Here is a 17,117-nt window from a genome sequence, read left to right on the forward strand (position 1 = left end):
CAGCCTGTGGCATGGGGAGAGCCTCTTCCTAGAGATGAGCAAACTGGGGCCCAGAGAGGTGAAGCAAGATCACACAGCAAGTCTGGGGTGCGGCTGCAATCCCCCATGCCTGGATGCTGTGCTAGGCACCGGGAGGGAGGACCTGTGAGCTGCGGGGTCCGGGCCCACCCTTCCCTGCTCCGCGGTGCGGACAAGGTTCCTGGCGGCAGGGGTGCTCGCCGGTGGGCTGTGGTGATGGGGCGGGCTGGGCCTGAACGGGCGTCCGCCCTCCGGCTCCCAGGTACCCCCACGGCACTGCCTGTCCCCGCACCCGCTCTCCACGCTCAGGCTCCGGCCCCCAGTCATGCTCCAGTGACACCAAATTGCTTGTCATTCTTCACATGCTGCAGGCAGCTTCTCATCTTGGTGACTTTGTCCCTGGGTCCCCTCTGCCAGGATGGCGCTCGCTCCTTCCCGCTCAGGTTAACTCCTCCCCACCCAGGGCTTGCTGGTGGGACCCTGACACCCATCCCGCCCCAGCCTGCCCGCCAGGGAGCGTCACGGGGGCTGAGCCCGTCCTGCTCGCCTCTGAGCGCCCGGGGCCTGGTCTCCTGCTCCGCGCTGGCCGCCAGTCCGCTCTCCGCCGTCCGCCAGACGGCAGGTCACGAAACCCAGCCAGATGGCTCCCGCCTCTGGGCAAAATTCCCCAGGATCCCTCCCCCAAGTCCCCGACCCCTCAGACCCCCCACGGCCCCCACCTCGCCCTGCGCTGGCTCCCTTCCCGCACGCTGGCCCCAGGCTGTGCCCGAGTTACCCTGAGCCCCTTCCTTTCCACCGCGGGGCCTCTGTCCTCGCCGTCCTCTCGGCCAGGTACCTTCCCTCTCAGGCCCCCGCCGCCAGGGTCGGCGTCCCCTCCTCCACTCTCTCTCATTCCTGCGGGGACAACGACCCGGGGACCTGCCTGCCTGCCCTCCCCTGGGACCACCTCCCTCCTTCACCTACTCGTCCCAGTGTCCCGTGCCGTGTCCACGTGGAGCCAGAGACCAGCAACACGTGTTGCGTGAACGGCTGCAGAAACATCTGCAGGAGAGGAGCCGATCTTGTCTCCGGGGCTGCAAGGTCCGGGGCATTTTTATATCCCCGGGGCCTACTCTGGGGTTGGATAAATGGGGGGGTAAGCCCCCCCAAGTCCTCCTTGCTCCCCTGAGGTCCTGGTGAGGAGCACCCGGCCCCTCCCCAATGGCCTCTCACCCTCCCGCAGGGGCCGACACCCTGGAACTCATGGCGCAGGGACTCGTGCCAGCTCCCAGGGTCAAGGGCAATGCCCGGCAGAGGCAGACACCATGGAACCACCCTCAGAGCCACCACTGACGGGCCACCTTGGCCAAGGTGACCCCAGCCCTGGGAGAAGGTCTTTGCCCCCAGAGCTGCTCAGACCCAGCTGGTCTTCTCCCAGCTGGGCCTCCAGTGGGCACCTTGGGACCACCGCATCAGACTCTTGGGATGCCCTGCGTGGGCCCGGGGGCGGGTCCCTGCACAATAGCCTCTGTCCCTGCCCCATGCTGGCATCATCTCTGAGCCTCCCTGTAGAAGGTCTGGTGCCACCATCCTTCCACAAAAGGAGCCAGAGACAACCCCTGCGGGGTCTCGGAGCCCCCTCGTCCCTGCCGAGGCCCCCCGTGCCCTGGCCTGTGCCCCCATGCTTGGTGGCCACCACTTTTCTGTGTCTCAGAACAAACAGTCTTTCTCTATTCCCCTTGAACTTGATCACTGCCGCAATGATTCCATCCTGTGTCCCCACTGGGAACCTACTCAGGACCTTTCCCGAGGGCCAGGTGGCCATGAATGGTTAACCAACACCCCCAGCACCTGCCGAGGGCCTGCCCTGCCCCAGGTGCCCACACATACCTACTCATCTAGCGTCAGGCCACCCTGTGAGGGAGGCGTGCGCCACACCCATATGACAGATGAGTAAACTGAGGTTCGTGTCGATGACGTCACACAGCCCTCCTGGGGTTCAACGCTGGGCCAGCTGTTCTTCCCCTCACGTTGAGATGCCAGATTTTAGTGCAAATCGCAGCCCTTTACTCTTCCTTGAAGCATCTCCCGCACCTCATAATCACGACGAGGCACAGCCACGGTGTCCCTGTGACGGTCGACCGCGGGCAGCTTGACGGAGGCAGAGGCTGGAGCCTACGAGGTGAGCCACCTGGCAGGGTCAAGGGCAGGGGCCTGGAGTCCCACAGGACCGCTCATCCCGCTTCCTGGTGGGCCGTGAGCTTCTCCTTGGAGGAAAACAGTTCTGGGCATCTGGCTGGCACTGGTCTGTGGCTCGGACACGCCTGCCCAGCCCCTGGGCAGCCCCTCGGCTGACTCTGCAGCAATTTCACCAGCAACACCACGTGCACGGAGAGGGGACTCTGGACACGCCGGGCCGTTGTGCAACGGTGTGCAGGTGCGTGCATGGGTGTGCGTGTGTGCTGGGGGAGGGGACTGTCACAGGGCTGGCCTGGGGGCCCACAGCCAGGAGGGGTCACCCGCTCAAGCCAGACAGGGGGTGACCTCAAACTCTACACCTGCTCAGGCCCTGCTCTCTCCTGGTTTGCTGACCGAGGTCGTCCAGTGGAACCAGCCCCTCTTCCCTCCTCGCGGCCCGGTGACATGGACGCTCCCCTGCTCTCCTGCCCAGAGACAGGAGACGGGAGACGCCGCAGGGAACATTTCATCTCACCTCCACCTCATCTTACCGGGCGGCTGCAGCCCTGCTCCCCCCACCCCCTCCCCCCACGCCTATCAAGGCAGAACCACGTGCTGGGAGCTGGCAGCACTGCAGCCTGTGAGCCCTCAGTGGGTGGGGGGACCCAGGGGTGCTCAGGGCCAGGGCAAAGCAGAGCAACCTGGGCAAGTGGGCGGAGCAGCTGCAGAGTCACCGCTGGGCCTTGGCACATGCTGCCCCTCCCGCTCAGAACATCCCCTCCCCTGTTCTTTAGTTCATTCTATTTACCTCCTCCAAGAAGCCCTCCCTGACCTCCCAAACCCCACTCTGGTTAGGGCCAGCTCTCCATAGACTCGGCGCCTGCCCCTGTACAGATGGCAGGAAGTCACACGGCCGAGCTGACAGGCCTCCCTTTCTGCTCATCCGGCAGACTGACCTGGGAACCTTACCACATCCCCCGTTCCTTTCCTTCACTTTCTCCTCTCTGATCAACCTCCCAACGCCTCCTCCCGCACCGCCACTCACAGCTGATGACCTCGCTTCCTTTTCCACGGGAAAAAAGAAGCCACCCCAAGGGAACTTTCGCAGATGCCACCGCCAGGTCTCCCCACCTACCAGCATCTGCCCGCCTGTTACTATAGACAACCCGCCAGGCAGCCCCTCCGCCCACTCCAGGCGCGGCTCCAGCTGCTCTCCCCTCACTCCCAGACCACCAATTTTTCCCTCTTTTCTGGATCATTGTCTCCGGCACAAGAACACGAAGGTACGCTTGCCATATTGAGAACAACCCTCTGCTGACCCTCCAGGACCTGTCCTCACTCTCCGCTCCAAGACACGCTGCCTGTCCTTGCACCCATCCTGCCAGGACCGATACCCAACCTGGCTCGTGTCCCCTCCACGCTACTGAGCCAAATCTGGCTGGTCCCTGATCTCAGTGCTCACGTGACCTGAGCCCCCAGCGGCCAACGGCACGGTCGACCCCTCCCTCCTCCTGCAAACACCATCCTCACTTGGCCGTCCTTCTCAGCCTCCTCTGCGGGTGGTCCTCCTCTCCCTGACCTCCTAACCAGCAGGACCCAGGAAGAGCGCCTCCAATCTCTCTCCTTCCCTGGGTACACTCACCCCATGGTGACCCCAGCCACAAATACCATCACTCCACTGAGGGCCCCCAAATTTGTGTCTCCCCGACTCCAGGCGTGCATACCCTCTGCTGCCTCCGTCTCTGCTTGGGTATCTCGCGGGCGGCACAGACCTACGGGGCCCACTGTATTCCACTCCGCTCGCCCTCCCCAAATCCACAGCCTTCCCTCCCCAAGCCCTGCCCCGACCCAGCAGGGCCAGCACTGCTCCCCGAGCCTGGAGGCACCCTTGACTCTTTTTCTCTTTCCAGCGCCGCCCGCCATGCTGAGTCCAACTTCTCTCGTGCGGCATTGCCGCACAGCCTCCTAACTGGCTCCTGCCCTCACCTGCTCTCAGCCAGAGGGGTCCTGTTGAAGGCTAAGTCCAGTCCACCTCCCATCTCCACAGCTCCTCCATCGCTAGGGTCAAGCCCAACGTGTTCACGCTGATCACCTGATGGCAGGTGGCCTTCCCATTGCCCCCTGGACCTCACCTTCCAGCCGCATTCAGCACGGCCTTGCCTCAGGGCCTTTGCACCTGCTGTTCTTCTGCCTGGATCTGTCTCCCAGATACCCCACGGCTGCCCCTCTCCTCCCTCACTCAACATGCAAACGCAACTTTCTTGGCGAGGCCTTTCCTACACTCGGCAGGCATCCTCTCTCCCCGTTTCCCTGCCGGGCCTGTGTGTCCTTGGCCTCACCCCCTGGAGTGGCAGTTCCCCAGGACAGGGATTTCTGTCTGCCTCGTTCCCTGCTGGGTCCTCAGACCCTGCAGCAGAGGCTGGCAACCAGGAGGGCCCAATAAACATTTGCTGAATGAATGAAAAACACAGAGTGAATGCATTTCACAGATGAGCAAACTGAGGCTCAGAGGGAGAAAGCGCCCACCCCAGGTCGACAGGTTGCAGGCCTCCTGACGATCAACCTGAATTCCCCTCCGCGGCTTCCAGCGCTTTGGGCTTTTCCTTGCCTCTGAGGTCAGGGGCCTTAGGGGTTTGGTTTTGTTTGTCTGGCTCTGCCAGAAGAAGTTGCTCTCTGATTTCCATAAGGGCTGAGCCCCCTGAAATGATCATGAGAGGATGAAATTTGAATTTCAGGTCAATAACGAGTGTTCAGTGTAAGTATGTACAAAACACGGCATGGAAGTACTTACGCTAAATAAGCATCCAGCTGTTTATGGAAATTGGGGAGCCCGATAAAGTAGACGATGCCCAGTGAAATTTATTTAAGTTCATTTAAATTTCACCGGCCATCCTGTACTTTATCTGGCAGCCCGAGTACGGAGACAGAGGTGACCCCATGGAGGCAGGCCTCCAGCACCGGCAGGAGAGGTCATCCCGTGCCCGTCATGAAGAAGGCCAGCCATCTGTGCGGGAGACACAGCTTGGTCACAGGCCGGGAGATGAGGGAGGCCAGAGCCCGGGCCCGGGTCAGCTGGCAGGAGGCCGAGAGCGCCGGCCAAGTGTCCGGTCCCCTTGCTCGGGGCGCCGGGAGCCCCAGGGGAGCTCCACAGCGGAAAGGACTGGCGACAGGCTCCGGCCTGGGGCCGTCCCTCTTGTGGGTGAGTCGGGACAGGGAGTCCTAAGGAGGCTGCCGCAGGAGAGGGAGGGCCAGCCACACAGCGGGCCCCAGGAAGCCCCCGAGGCCCCCTTTCTGGCTGTGCTGGGGCTCCTTGGGCACCCCTGCCTGGCCTCGTCTTTCCCAGCACCCAGCCCAGCACTGCTGCTCATCTACTCTCTTTTCTCCCCACCTAGGCTGGGGGGTCCTGGAGGGCGGGACCGTGCACACCCTGGCCCTGGACCCCTCCCCTGCCCCGAGGCCACACCTGCTCTCTGCCCAGAATCCGTGTTCAGGGGGCGTCCGCAGGGAGGACGGGTGGGTGGTGTGGTCCTACCGCTGGTGAGGAGCTCCCCGCCGGGCTCCCAGATGAACCTCCCAGCGCCTGCCACGCTGCCCTGGAGCCCAGGGGAGAAGAGGCTGCCGTTCAGCTCTCTGATGGTCAGGTTCATTCCCGCCACCACGGAGCCCACGCCGGCTTCACTAATTTGACCACCCCACCACAGACACCGGCACGCACTAATTGGGTCGGCGGTGGGGCCTGTCTTCCGGAATTCTGGGAACCATAAAGGTAATCAGGGCTGTGGGAGGCTTGGTGATGACCCTGGAGCGCGGGGCACAGGGTGGCCTGCCCCAGCCCGGCGGCCTCTCTACGTGCCCCTGGGCCCCTCCGCGGTGCCCTTGGTCCCTGGGCCCTCTGCCCTCAGCGCCCCACCTACCCCGCACCTCTCCACACCCACAGGGGACAGTCCTGGGGGCCGAACTGAGTCCGGAAGAAAAGAACTGGCGTTATGATGATAGATCTTAGCAGCACCAGGTGGTTGCAAGGCACTGGGGCCGAGGAAGGAGGCTGCTTTGCTGGGCCTCAGTTTCCCCATCAGTAACCAAAGTCCAAAGGACACCTGTGACCATCCCCTCCTCTGGAAGCTTCCCCCGAGATCACCCCCATTCAATCATTCAGTCACCCAGTGAGACCTACTGCGTGCCCTTGACAGCCCCCTCGTTGAATCCCCACCCAAGGCCTGGCAGGGAGCGGGGATGCTACCCATTGTACAGATGAAGGAATTGGGGCCTGGAGGGCCAGGGCCTTTCTCAAGGGCACCCAGCTAGTGAGCCTGGGAGCCAGGATAGAACCCCGCCCCCAGGGCAGCCCCTCCGGCCAGGACACGGGACACAGAGGCGCAACCCCCGGCCCTGGCAGAGCACCCCCAGGCTGTCTGCCGCGAGGCCTGAGGATCCCAGGATGCCTGCTCCCGAGCATTCCCCCCCCCCGCCAGACGTCTCGTGCGTCCCCACCTGCCCCACCTCCATCCTTCCCATGTCAGGTAGCGGCAGCTCCATCGCTCACGAGAGACACCCAGGCCTTGTCACTGACACCGGCGCCCTGATGGGCAACGCCTCCAGAGCCTCAGTGGGCCTGTCGAGGGATGCAGGCGACGCGGCAGCTCTCGGGCTGTCATGAAGGTAGAGTGAGAGCATGCAGGAGGGGGCCAGAGATCTTAAGCGGTCAGGGCTGGCTTTCTGCCCGTGGTTAATGGGGGCGAGGCAGAAAGCTGAGAAACAGGTACACGGCACATCCTTGCTCTGAAATACTCAGCCACCGCCGGGACTGGTGACGTGCCCTCGCTGGGAAAAATGCGGTCTGGGGGCGCAGCAGAGCCAGCCCGCTGCCCCCCGACTCTGAAAGGCTCTCGCAGTCCTAACTCAGTCTAGGTCTGCAGGTCACAGCCCGACACGCCCCCTCGCCGGGTGGTCCTCTCCTTCACAATGGGAATAATGCCATCTGCCCAATGGTTGGGGAAACGGCCTGGGAACAAATGAGACCATGTGAGAGGGGGGGCAGGAGGTTAACAGGGAGAAGCGGCCCACACAGCACCAGCCATGTGCCCAGCTCCACGTTCACGAGTTCATTCTCAAAACAACCTTCTAAGTTAGGTGCTGTTATCATGATCTGCCTTTTAGAGATGCCGAAACTGAGAATCAGAGAGGTTCAGAAACTTGCGCAGGTCCACACAGCCAGTAAGTGGCAGGTCTGGGTTTCAAATCCAGGTAAGTCCACCTTCTTAACCACGTACTTCATCAGGGAGCCTTCGCAGAGGAGCGGGACTCAGATGGAGACTTTGAAGGGCAGGGCAGAAGAAGGTAAGAGAGAACAGTCCATGTGGAGGGTCCCTTTATAATGCCCTGACTCCCAAGGGGAGAAATCAAAGTGAGACAGTCATTCACAGCTTAGTGAGAATTAGCCCATAAGACTTCCTCCGCTAGAATCGTGTTTAGAAGTGAGGCAGAGCGGAGAGGAGCGGCTGGGTCCAGGGCTCAGGTGGCCACGCAGAGGGGCGCTGGGTGCCACACAAGAGCTTTGGGTTTTCTGAAGGGTCAGTGGGGGCCCGGAGGCCTCGGAGGTGCATCATCCCTCCGGACTTCGGGAAGGGTGCTGGTGTGGCCCTCAGGAGGGAACACTGGAAGGGGCGGGTGGGCTGCAAATTTTGGCCCAAACACAGAGAGGCCTCCTCCCACTGGGCAGTGTCCAGCTGCTCCGGGAGGCTGTGGCTGTCCTGACCCCGGAGACCTAGACAAGCCCCTTTCCGCCTCTGGCCTCTGTTTCCCCAAACCCCTTCGGCTCCGTGATCCCTCCTGGCTGGTGGGGGCAGGAGGCCGAGAGCCCGAGAAGGGCAGAGCTCAGCCGCCAGGTGAGGAAGAGCATCCCCCCTGCCCGCGGGCCTTTGCCCACGCTGGACCCCCTGCGGGGAATGCCCTCCCTGACTCCTCCTCATCTCCGTCCAAGCATCTCCCTCTCAGGAAGGCTCCCCTACATGCTGCTGAGGCCAGATCCCTCCAGTGGAGGCTCTCACACCTCTGAGGGCCTCTCAAGGGGTGATTTTTAAAAAAAAACCACTACTCCCTGAGGGGGTGGGGGGCAAAAGTCTCCCCAACACTCCCCTTCCTGGGGGGCAGAGTGGAGGGCCCCCCTCTCGGGCATAAGGAAGTGTGGGGAATAGCTGTTCCCCATCCCCCTTCCTCACTGTGCACCACACTTTGGTCTCATTCCAGAGCATTTACTGAGCACCTACTACGTGACAGCTATAAGTGCTGGGGATCAGCAGTCAGTTGCTGTTCTTGGGGGGGAGACGGATGTAAATAAGATAAACAAATAAGACAAATTGAGAGTCAGGTGGGGATGAGGGAAATGGAAAATCAAGGCAGGGAGGAGGAGGAGGATGGGGGAGGGGCTGTAATTGTAAATGGAGTGAGCGGTCAGGAATCCCACCCTGACCAGGGATGACATTTGAGAAAGATGTGAAAGCAGGGGAGGCAGGGAGTCACGTGGGTATCTGGGGAAGAACATTCCAGGCAGAAGGAAAGGCACCTGCAAAGGCCCTGGGGCAGGAGCCTGCCTGACGGACTTGAGGAGCGGCAGGCATCAAAGCCTGGTGGCTAGAGGGGGTGGGCAGGGAGAGCCTCTGGAAATGAGGTCAGTGCGATTTGGCATCTCTGGGGTGACCTCCCGGGCGTCAGCCTGGCACTTGGCATAGTGTCTCGGCACAGCGAGTGGCGTCTGGTATAGGCAGCACTGCAACACACGTGGGTGACACGAATGAATCAAGAGTATGGGCCTGAGCGTTTGGCGTCTGTGTGAAAAAAAGCACACAGAAAACCCACAAAACCAAAATAACAAAAAAAAGCCAAAAATCGAAAAAACCCCAAACCCCCACGAAAGCCAAAAAAACACAAAACTAAAAACTAAACAAACAAAAAAAAACCCCAATTAAAAAACCCACAAAACCCAAAAAGCAAAAAATACCCAAAACAAGAAAAACCGAAAAAATTTTAAAAACAAAAGCAAAAAAATGTAAAAAACAAAAAACCCACAAAACAAACCCCCAAACAAAAAAAAAGCCAAAAAACAAAAAAAACCCCAAACTCCCACAAAACCCCAAAAAACACAAAACCCAAAAAACCCCAAACAGAAAAACGAAAAAATTAAAAAACCACAAAACCACAAACCCGCAAAACCAGAAAAAACAATTAAAAAACCAAAAAACCCCAAGATTTAAAAAAACAAAACCCCACAAAATACAAAACTCAAAGCCTCCCAAAAAATTAAAAAACACAAAACCCAGAAAACAAAAAAGCCGAAAAACCAAAAAATATTTTTAATCCAAAAAACAAAAAAATCCCCAAAACCAATTTTAAAAAACCCAAAATAAAAAACCACAAAACCCCAAAAAACACAAAAAAGCAAAAAAACACATATACACGAAACCAAACCAACCAACCAAACAACCGCAACAAAAACCCACAAAGAACAACCAAAAGGAGCCGAACCTCAAAACCATACACGAAAATCACTTTCAATAGATTCTGACATCAGAAGGGTTTCTTAAACAAGACACAAAAAGCTTTCATCAAAAAGTAAAAGCCTAAAAGATTCAAGAGAAATTCAACGGAATTAAAACTAAGAACTTCTGTTCATCAGAGGACCATTGAAAGAGTGAGAAGCAAGCAACCAGCGGGAGGTGCATTTGCCACACGTGTGACTGACAAGGGTTCTCTGAAGAGCTCCAAAGCAATAGGACAACTCGATGGAAAAACACACAGAAGTCACAAACGAGGAAGCCCAAACGGGCAGGGATCCAGGGCCGTGCAATGAACGCTGCCCGGAGGAGCAGCTCCCCGCCTGTGGCCCGACAGAGCCCAGTGCGGGGAGGCTGCGGAGACACAGGAAGTCCCAGTGCTGCGGGGAGGGTGTGGCCTCATCTCCTAAAGCTGGCCGTGGGCGTGCCCTGTGCCCCAGCAGTGCCGCCCCGGGGGACCCCAGGAAGGCTGCATGTGTTCCCCGGCACCCGGACAGGCATGGTCACAGCAGCTTCCTTCACAATGGTCCAGGCTGGAAGCCTCCCGCCCGGACGGCCATCAGTGAACAAAGAGAGAACTTCACTCACAAACGCAGTTCCCCAAGACAGCCAGCAATGGGCAGCTCCACGCACGCTAAGGACACGTCTCGAAAACATGATGTTTTGGTGAAAAAAATAAAAGCCAACCTGGAAAGCACAGGCTAAAAGACACCACGTATGTGACGTTCCAGACCGGGCAAAACAAAACGATGTCAGTTAGGGATGCTGTCGGGCGGCCAAATCGGGAAGAAAACAAGCAACCACTTAATCACAAAAGCCAGGATCCTGAAGACTTCCGGGGGAGGAGGAGGGGCTGTGACTGGGGAAGGGTGGGGGGGGGGGGTTGGGCTGGTCCCCGGGAGGTTGGCAGAATTCAACTTCTTGACCTGGGTGGGGGCCGTCCTAAAGTTAACCTCTAAACGGCACGGATGTTTATTACTTTTTCTAGATGCCTATCACAGTTCACAACTTTGAACAATTATATTGTGGGGGGAGGGGTGGACTTGGAACAGGAATAGCTCTGGGTTTCCTGGGCACCTTCTGTGTCCCAGGTGCCATGTGAGGCGACTGACCCACTTTGCTCTATGACGGAGCAGAGAACTGAGGCTCCCACAGAGGAAATGGCTTTGCCAAAAGGCACGCAGCAAAGTGGCCACGGCGGGAGTGAAGGCAGGCGGACCCGGGCAGACAAAGGCGGAGGAGGGGATTGACGTGGGGATTAGCGGTGCAGCGGCTCCGCGTGCTGACAGCCAGCCGGGACTCGCTAATATCTGCAAATATTTGAGTGTCACGGGAAGAGTTTTTCAAGCAGTCAGAGGCAGGAGAGCTGAGTGAGCGAGGGGCAGGGGGCATGCATCAGGCCAGAGCAGAGGCGGCCAGATCTGGGGCTGGAGAAGTGGACCCCACGCTCTGCTCGCAGGGGCTTCCTTATGGGGCGGAGAGGACAGAGGACACCCCACCGACCTCCACTCCCCACCCCTCACCGGTCTCCCTGAACACAGCCTTGCTTCCTCAGGCCCCCAGGACTCCGCACCTCTAGGAAGGCTCGTCCTACCTGTCCTCCTTGCAAACTCCTATTCACTCTTTAAGCCTTGGCTCAAGTGTCCCTGCTTCCAGGAAGCCCTCTCTGATTCCCCAGGCTAGTGTCTCCAACCTGGGATCCCTGGGAGCCTGTGTTTTGGGCCTGGGTCCCTGTTCTGGAGGGCTGACCTGTCTCAGTGCCAGCGCAGGACCTGGTACACAGAGGGGGACTGAGCCCATCTGGGGGTGAGGGATAAGAGAGTCACAAAAGCCACAGAGAAAAGGTGACAAGGAGGATAACTAGTCTGTCATGTGGACAAGAAGGTGGGTGGAAGGGCATTCTGATCAGCGGGAACAGCATGAGAGGCACGAAAGGCAGAGAGGCATGACGGTGACAGCTAGTTCGGGACTCAGACGTGGGGCCGCGGTGGGGTGGGGGGTGGGGAGAGGGGCTCAGGCAGAGGGGCCCAGCTGGCTGCCTGCTCACAAAGGGGGCCTCTGAGGGCCACGAGGACAGTCCTTGCGGTTCTGGGCACCGCGGGTGCGTGTGTGTGTTGTGTGACAAGTGTCGGATGAGACAAAGGGCCTGCCCTCTCGCAGCTCAATTCAGATTCCCAGGCCCGGCCTGCGATGCGGGCCCCGGGACAGGAGGAAGGACCCCGGCACAGGGCCATCCTGCTGGACAGCCAAGACCCCTTCACTTGGACCACAAATTGAATCGTCTTCCTGCCTGGGAACCATAGTTGTGCGGTTCGGATGCCCCACGGTGAACCTCTACCTGGACCCCTGCTGTGGGCCAGGTCCCAGGTGAGGCCTGTCACCCCCAGTATCTCAGGTCATCCCCCCAACAGCCCTGCAAGGTGGAGATGCCCAGGATACCCACTTTACAGATGAGGAAACTGAGCCCCAGAGAGGGTCAGGACTTTGCCAGAGGACCCTGTGACCTACACCATGGGAGGCCATGCTGACCAACTTCCCCTACATCCCTTGGGGCCTCTTGGTCCTGGACCCCCGACACTAAATGCAGGGCAGAACGCTACAGGGGCAGCCCCAGTACTGGCTGGGAAGAAATAGTCTGGAAAGGCCCTCGAGGTCGCTCTGAAACTACTAATGGGGTGAGAGGGAGAGGATGCGCCCCAATTCTGGGAGGCTGTGCCACGTCCTGGCCACACGGGACCCCCAGTCCCACCACTTCTGAGCCCTGCTTCCAATGCCTCAGTGCAGCCAAGAAGCCTGGGCCCCGGCCGCTGCGACCAGCCAGGATTCCGCTCGGGGAAGCGCCCGCGGCCACCCAGCAAAGAGACGCTTGGATCCCTCAGCGGCTGAGACGGTGGATCTGCCCACCCGGCTCACTTGTCCCCCTGTGTTCCAGCCAGGCTGGGCCATGTCTCTGTCTCTCCTGCCCAGAGCACAGGGACAGGTGGGCATGGAGAGAGAGAGAAAGAGGACCAGAGAGGGGCCCCCCACCAGGCTGGCCTCAAGGTGCCCCATGAATGCTACCTTTTTTCAAGTCCCAGCTAAGTAGTGATGCCTCCTCCACAGAGAGCCCCGTCCAGTGGGGGTGCTGGTGAGATGATAGCTGATGGGGGGCATAGAGGAGGGTTCTGGCCTGGGGTCAGAGGCCTGAGCCCCTCTATGTGGCCAGAGGCAGAGCTGCTGCTGTCTGGGCCTCATCAGCCCCACCTGGACCTTGACCCTGACAAGGTGGGCCTGGCTGATGGACGTTTGGTTTTGTGTCTGAGCTCCTACGACCTAAGAGACTGGACTTCTCCTCCCAGCCCAAGACAAATGGGTTCCGGTCCTGTGGGACCCACAAGGGAGGGCTGCACTCCAGCTCAGCGGCCAGAAGATGGCCCTGCTCTCATGTCCAGTCTGGGGCCTCCGTGTGGGCCCACCGGTCCCCAGGGTCCCCCTGGGCATTCCCGAGGGACTCATCCACAGCACTGAGGGTCGCTTGGGGAGGCCCCAGGGCCCTCTCCCCTAGACCGTGGGACCTGCACTGGAACAAGCTGGGCTCTGCGGGGTCCCTGCCCCTTGGGGAATGGGTGCACCTGCTACCCAGCTGCCTCCCCAGGGATGCTGATCCTGGCCTTGGGAGGGGGGAAGAGGGGGAGGGAGGAGGCCAAGAGACCCTCCAGGCCCCGCGGATCTTCCTGAAACCCGGCAGCCAGAGCTGGGCCTCGGCTCAGCTTCCGGAAGGAAGACACAGGAGGGGTGGTCCCAAAGTGGGGGTCAGGGTGCCCAAGGGAAGTTGTGAATATTCAAATCGACTGATCCCGGGCCAGCCGAGAAGAGCGCCCAGTGGAGTCCGCAAGGCTCAAAGTTTAGCACCTGGAGGGAGGCCGAGGGAGACCCTCTCCCCAGACGCCGTCGCGGGATTCCCCGCAAATGGCTCCAAGACGCGACTGCCTGGCCCGCCGCGAGGACTCCGTCCCCCGCCCCTGTCCCCACGAGGTGGAAACTTAAAAACTCAGAACTGGCAACTGTCAGCTGGGGGATGGGGGACCGGCCGGCGCGTGGGACTGCTGCGTAACAGCAGGAGCAGGGTCCCGGGGGCAATCCAGAGTCCAGGGCAGGGCCCGGGGTATCGCGGAAACCCGCGCGCGCGCCGACCCGGCCCTGGGTGGCGCACTCCCACCCCCAGCCGCGTCGGCCCCGGCCCGGCCGAGGGCCCCCCGCGCGGGGCTCCCCGCGGTCTAGCCGCGCGCGCGCGCGCGCACACACGCACCACACACACGCATACCGGCCCCGGCCAGCCCCGCCGGGCGGCCGCGGGCCGTAGCTGCGCTCGGGCACTGCCCTCTCCCCTCGCCCTCCCTCGCGCCCCCATCCCCAACCCCGGCCCCGGGAGCCGCGGCACGGAAGACGCTCCACTCACCTGAGTTTCTCCATGTCTGCGGCAGAGGCCTGCGAGAAACCAAACGAGAGGGTCAGCAGGCAGGAGGCGTGCGCTCCGCGGCCGCGCCGGGCGGAGCTGGGCACCGCGGGCGCAGGCGGGCGCGGCGGCGGGTCACCCCCGCGCGGCTCGGTTGTTGGAAAGTCCGGCCCGCGCGCCCCCAGCCCACACTCACTGGCCGCCGTCCCTGGGGCTCAATGGGTGCGCGGGGCCTCGGCCGAGTAACAGGTGAGCCCGCCCGGGCCGCCGCGCACCGAGTTACGCCCCCCGGGGAGAGGAAGGGGCTGGCCCGGGGACTCGGGACCGCGCTGACCGGGGCGATCCCAGTCTCGCCTGCCTGAAAAAGAGGGGACCCGGCCTGGCTGCGTTAACTCTCCGGCGGCCGCGGTCCCCGCTGCACCCCCCCCCCACGCCCCACCCCGCCCGTTAACCCTTCCAGCCCCGCGCTCCCTCCCGGAGGAAGCCAAGCCCTGAATTGCAGAATCTCCGAGTCGGAGAATGTTCAAATCGGGCAACTGGGGGCCGTTTGGGAGTGCAGAACCTGACACGCACACGATCCGAGGGTGCTAGCAGTCGGGACCTCAGACTCCTCAATCAGGGACCCTGCTGCCCTCAGCTTCTGGGGTCCGGGCCTGGCTCGCCCCTCCCGGGCCCAAGGGATTAACCCTTGCGCGCCCTCTTCGCCAGCGGGGCTCCCTGCCGGGCTTGCGCAGACCCGCCCGCGCGCGGCTTGGAGACCCTCCCCGCCCAGCCCCGCGCAGCCGGGCAGCCCCTCCGAGGGCCGGGCGGGGGGCCCACCGGCTGCCGTTAACCCTGCGGGCGCCGGCGAACGACCCGGACCGCTAGCGGCCCGGGCGGGATCGCACTTCCTGCGCGAAGCGGGGGGCGCGGGGAGGGCTCTCCATCGCCCGGGAGAGGCCGCTCCCGGGGGCTTTTCCCCGTCCTTCCGTACCATGGCCGGCATTAAAGGGGGACGGGGGGTGCTGAGCCCAGGGACCACGCGACACACCTGGGAAGACTGATGGCTGCCCATCCCGGCCCCTCGCGCCGGGCGCCGCCGCCGCGTCCCCCGGGAGCGCGCTCCGCTCCGGTCGGGGCCCCACGCCGCCTCCCCACCGCCCCGCCGGGCGAGGGCGCAGCCCGGCCGCCAGCGCCGAGCTGGAAGGCCCGACCGGGGGCCCTCCGCCAGGCTCGGCCACCAATTCCCCCGGCGCTGGTCAGGCCCTCCGGAGACTCCCCTGGCCTCAGTTTCCTCACCTGCGGGCTGGGCTTGGGGGCAGGGGCAGCAAGACGCGGCGCCCTGCTGCCCTTCCGCATCGCGGACTGCGGAGGGGCTGGGGTGCGGGAAAGAGTTCCAGAGCACAGGATCCCCGAGGCGTGTGGATTCGCGGCCAGACGCAATCCCCGACGCTCTAAAAGTTGTCGGAGACCACGAGCCCAGACCCCTCTATATACCCTCCTCCCCCAAGACAAAGAGCTGGCCGATTGGCCAGCATCTCCCCGACGCCCCCTATGTACCCAGGCCCACCTTTCCCAGGTTCCCATCACCGCGCTCGGCACACTAGATCCCAGCATACAGCAGGCGCTCAATAAACACGGACAATGCATGCTTGAATCCTACACCTCTCTGGCGTGTCTCTTCCTGCCTCTTCCCTTCTGGCTGTGAGTTCCAGGCAGGAGCCCTGTCCCTTCACCAGGGCACCCCCAGCACCCGGCAGGCCTGGCCTCCACCCCACCAGCGCAGGGTGGGAGGAGCCCTGCGTTGCGAGGGTCAGGCCCCAAGCCCCGAAGTCCAAGTGTTCCATCATCCACCCGCGGTGCCTCGCTCATTCATTAGCTCCGGGCTTGGTTCTTGGGGTTCGGAGGCGGCAGCAAATGAGTTGAGCCCTGCCCTCAGGGGCTAATGGTTGAGAAATGAAACCGCGGCTCGCCTCCCGGGAGTCCACTCGCAGCAGAACGGCAGAGATAATGACACCACCACCCAGCAGCCCTGCGTTCACCGCACTGTCCAGCTCTTCCTCAGGGAAGCAGTCACTCCCATTTTACAGATAAGGAGAGCGCAGCTCAGAGACAGAGCCCAGCTGGGCCTGGACCCCATTCCTCAGAGACCTTTCCCACCCAAAAGCTGGGGATGCCCCCCAGATGTCTCCAGTTGCCTCAGTCACTCACAGTGAATGACCTGCCAGGGAGTGTGTCTAAAATTAATAAGAATGTATTAAAATTTAATTATAAAAATCTCGTGTTTATTATTTATATTGAATGTTTCAGCTCTTCTAAAAGGCCTGTCTGGGAATTTCTCCCCCAAGAAGGGACTCTAGGAGAGGCTGCTGAGTCGCCCTGGTGGCAGGGGGTGGGGTGGGGTGGGGTGGGAGGGAGGGAGGGGGTCCAGCCCCAGCACCTCAGCAGCCCCTCCCTTCACTCTGCTAATCCAGACCCTGAAGCCTGGCTCTGATCCTACCATGCAGTCTCTCCAGACCCAGTGCCTGTGTGGTCACCGCTGCCCTCACCCTTAAAGGCCGCCTCCTCCAGTCAGCCCTCCATGATGGAGGCCCAGCGGAGTAGCTGGGTTTGGCCTCCACACCAGCTCTGTGCTCCCTGGGGCAGGGCCTGTGTCTTTCCCAGCTGTGTCCCGGGGCTAGCCCAGCACCTCACCCAGGGGGTGGGAGTTGTGTGTGAAGCTCTGGGTGTATGTGCAAAGAGCAGTCACAGCTGTGTGTGGCTGGCCCCATGCGGAGGGGCTATGCCTTTGGCAATGGTCTTGGTGTTGGGTCCAGAGAACCACGTTTGAGTCTTGACTCTGCAATTCATAATCACAAGATTTGGGGATATTCCTGAGATGCCCCCTCTTTTGGATGAGGAAACCTGGGCCAGAGCATGAAGTGGCTTGCCCTGAGTCACCTGAGGTTAGCTGAGGCCTGCCTGTTGGGCTGGGCGGA

The 17,117-nt window shown here is 61.3% G+C and overlaps 1 protein-coding gene across 1 annotated transcript in view; it reads right to left on the reverse strand.

The window, feature by feature from the left end:
* Window positions 1-15,015, reverse strand: part of BEGAIN (brain enriched guanylate kinase associated) — a 31,992-nt gene extending 16,977 nt beyond the window's left edge. Inside the window, exons 1-2 of the mRNA XM_024131100.2 lie at window positions 14,980-15,015; window positions 14,164-14,192 (exon numbers count right to left, since the gene is read on the reverse strand). Coding sequence (XP_023986868.1) covers window positions 14,164-14,177 — 14 coding nt within the window. The 5' untranslated portion in view covers window positions 14,178-14,192; window positions 14,980-15,015. The remainder of the gene's footprint in view (window positions 1-14,163; window positions 14,193-14,979) is intronic.
* Between the last annotated feature and the right edge of the window lie 2,102 nt (window positions 15,016-17,117).

Source organism: Physeter macrocephalus, chromosome 11 (assembly GCF_002837175.3).
Source record: "Physeter macrocephalus isolate SW-GA chromosome 11, ASM283717v5, whole genome shotgun sequence".
Classification (NCBI taxonomy): Eukaryota; Metazoa; Chordata; class Mammalia; order Artiodactyla; family Physeteridae; genus Physeter; species Physeter macrocephalus.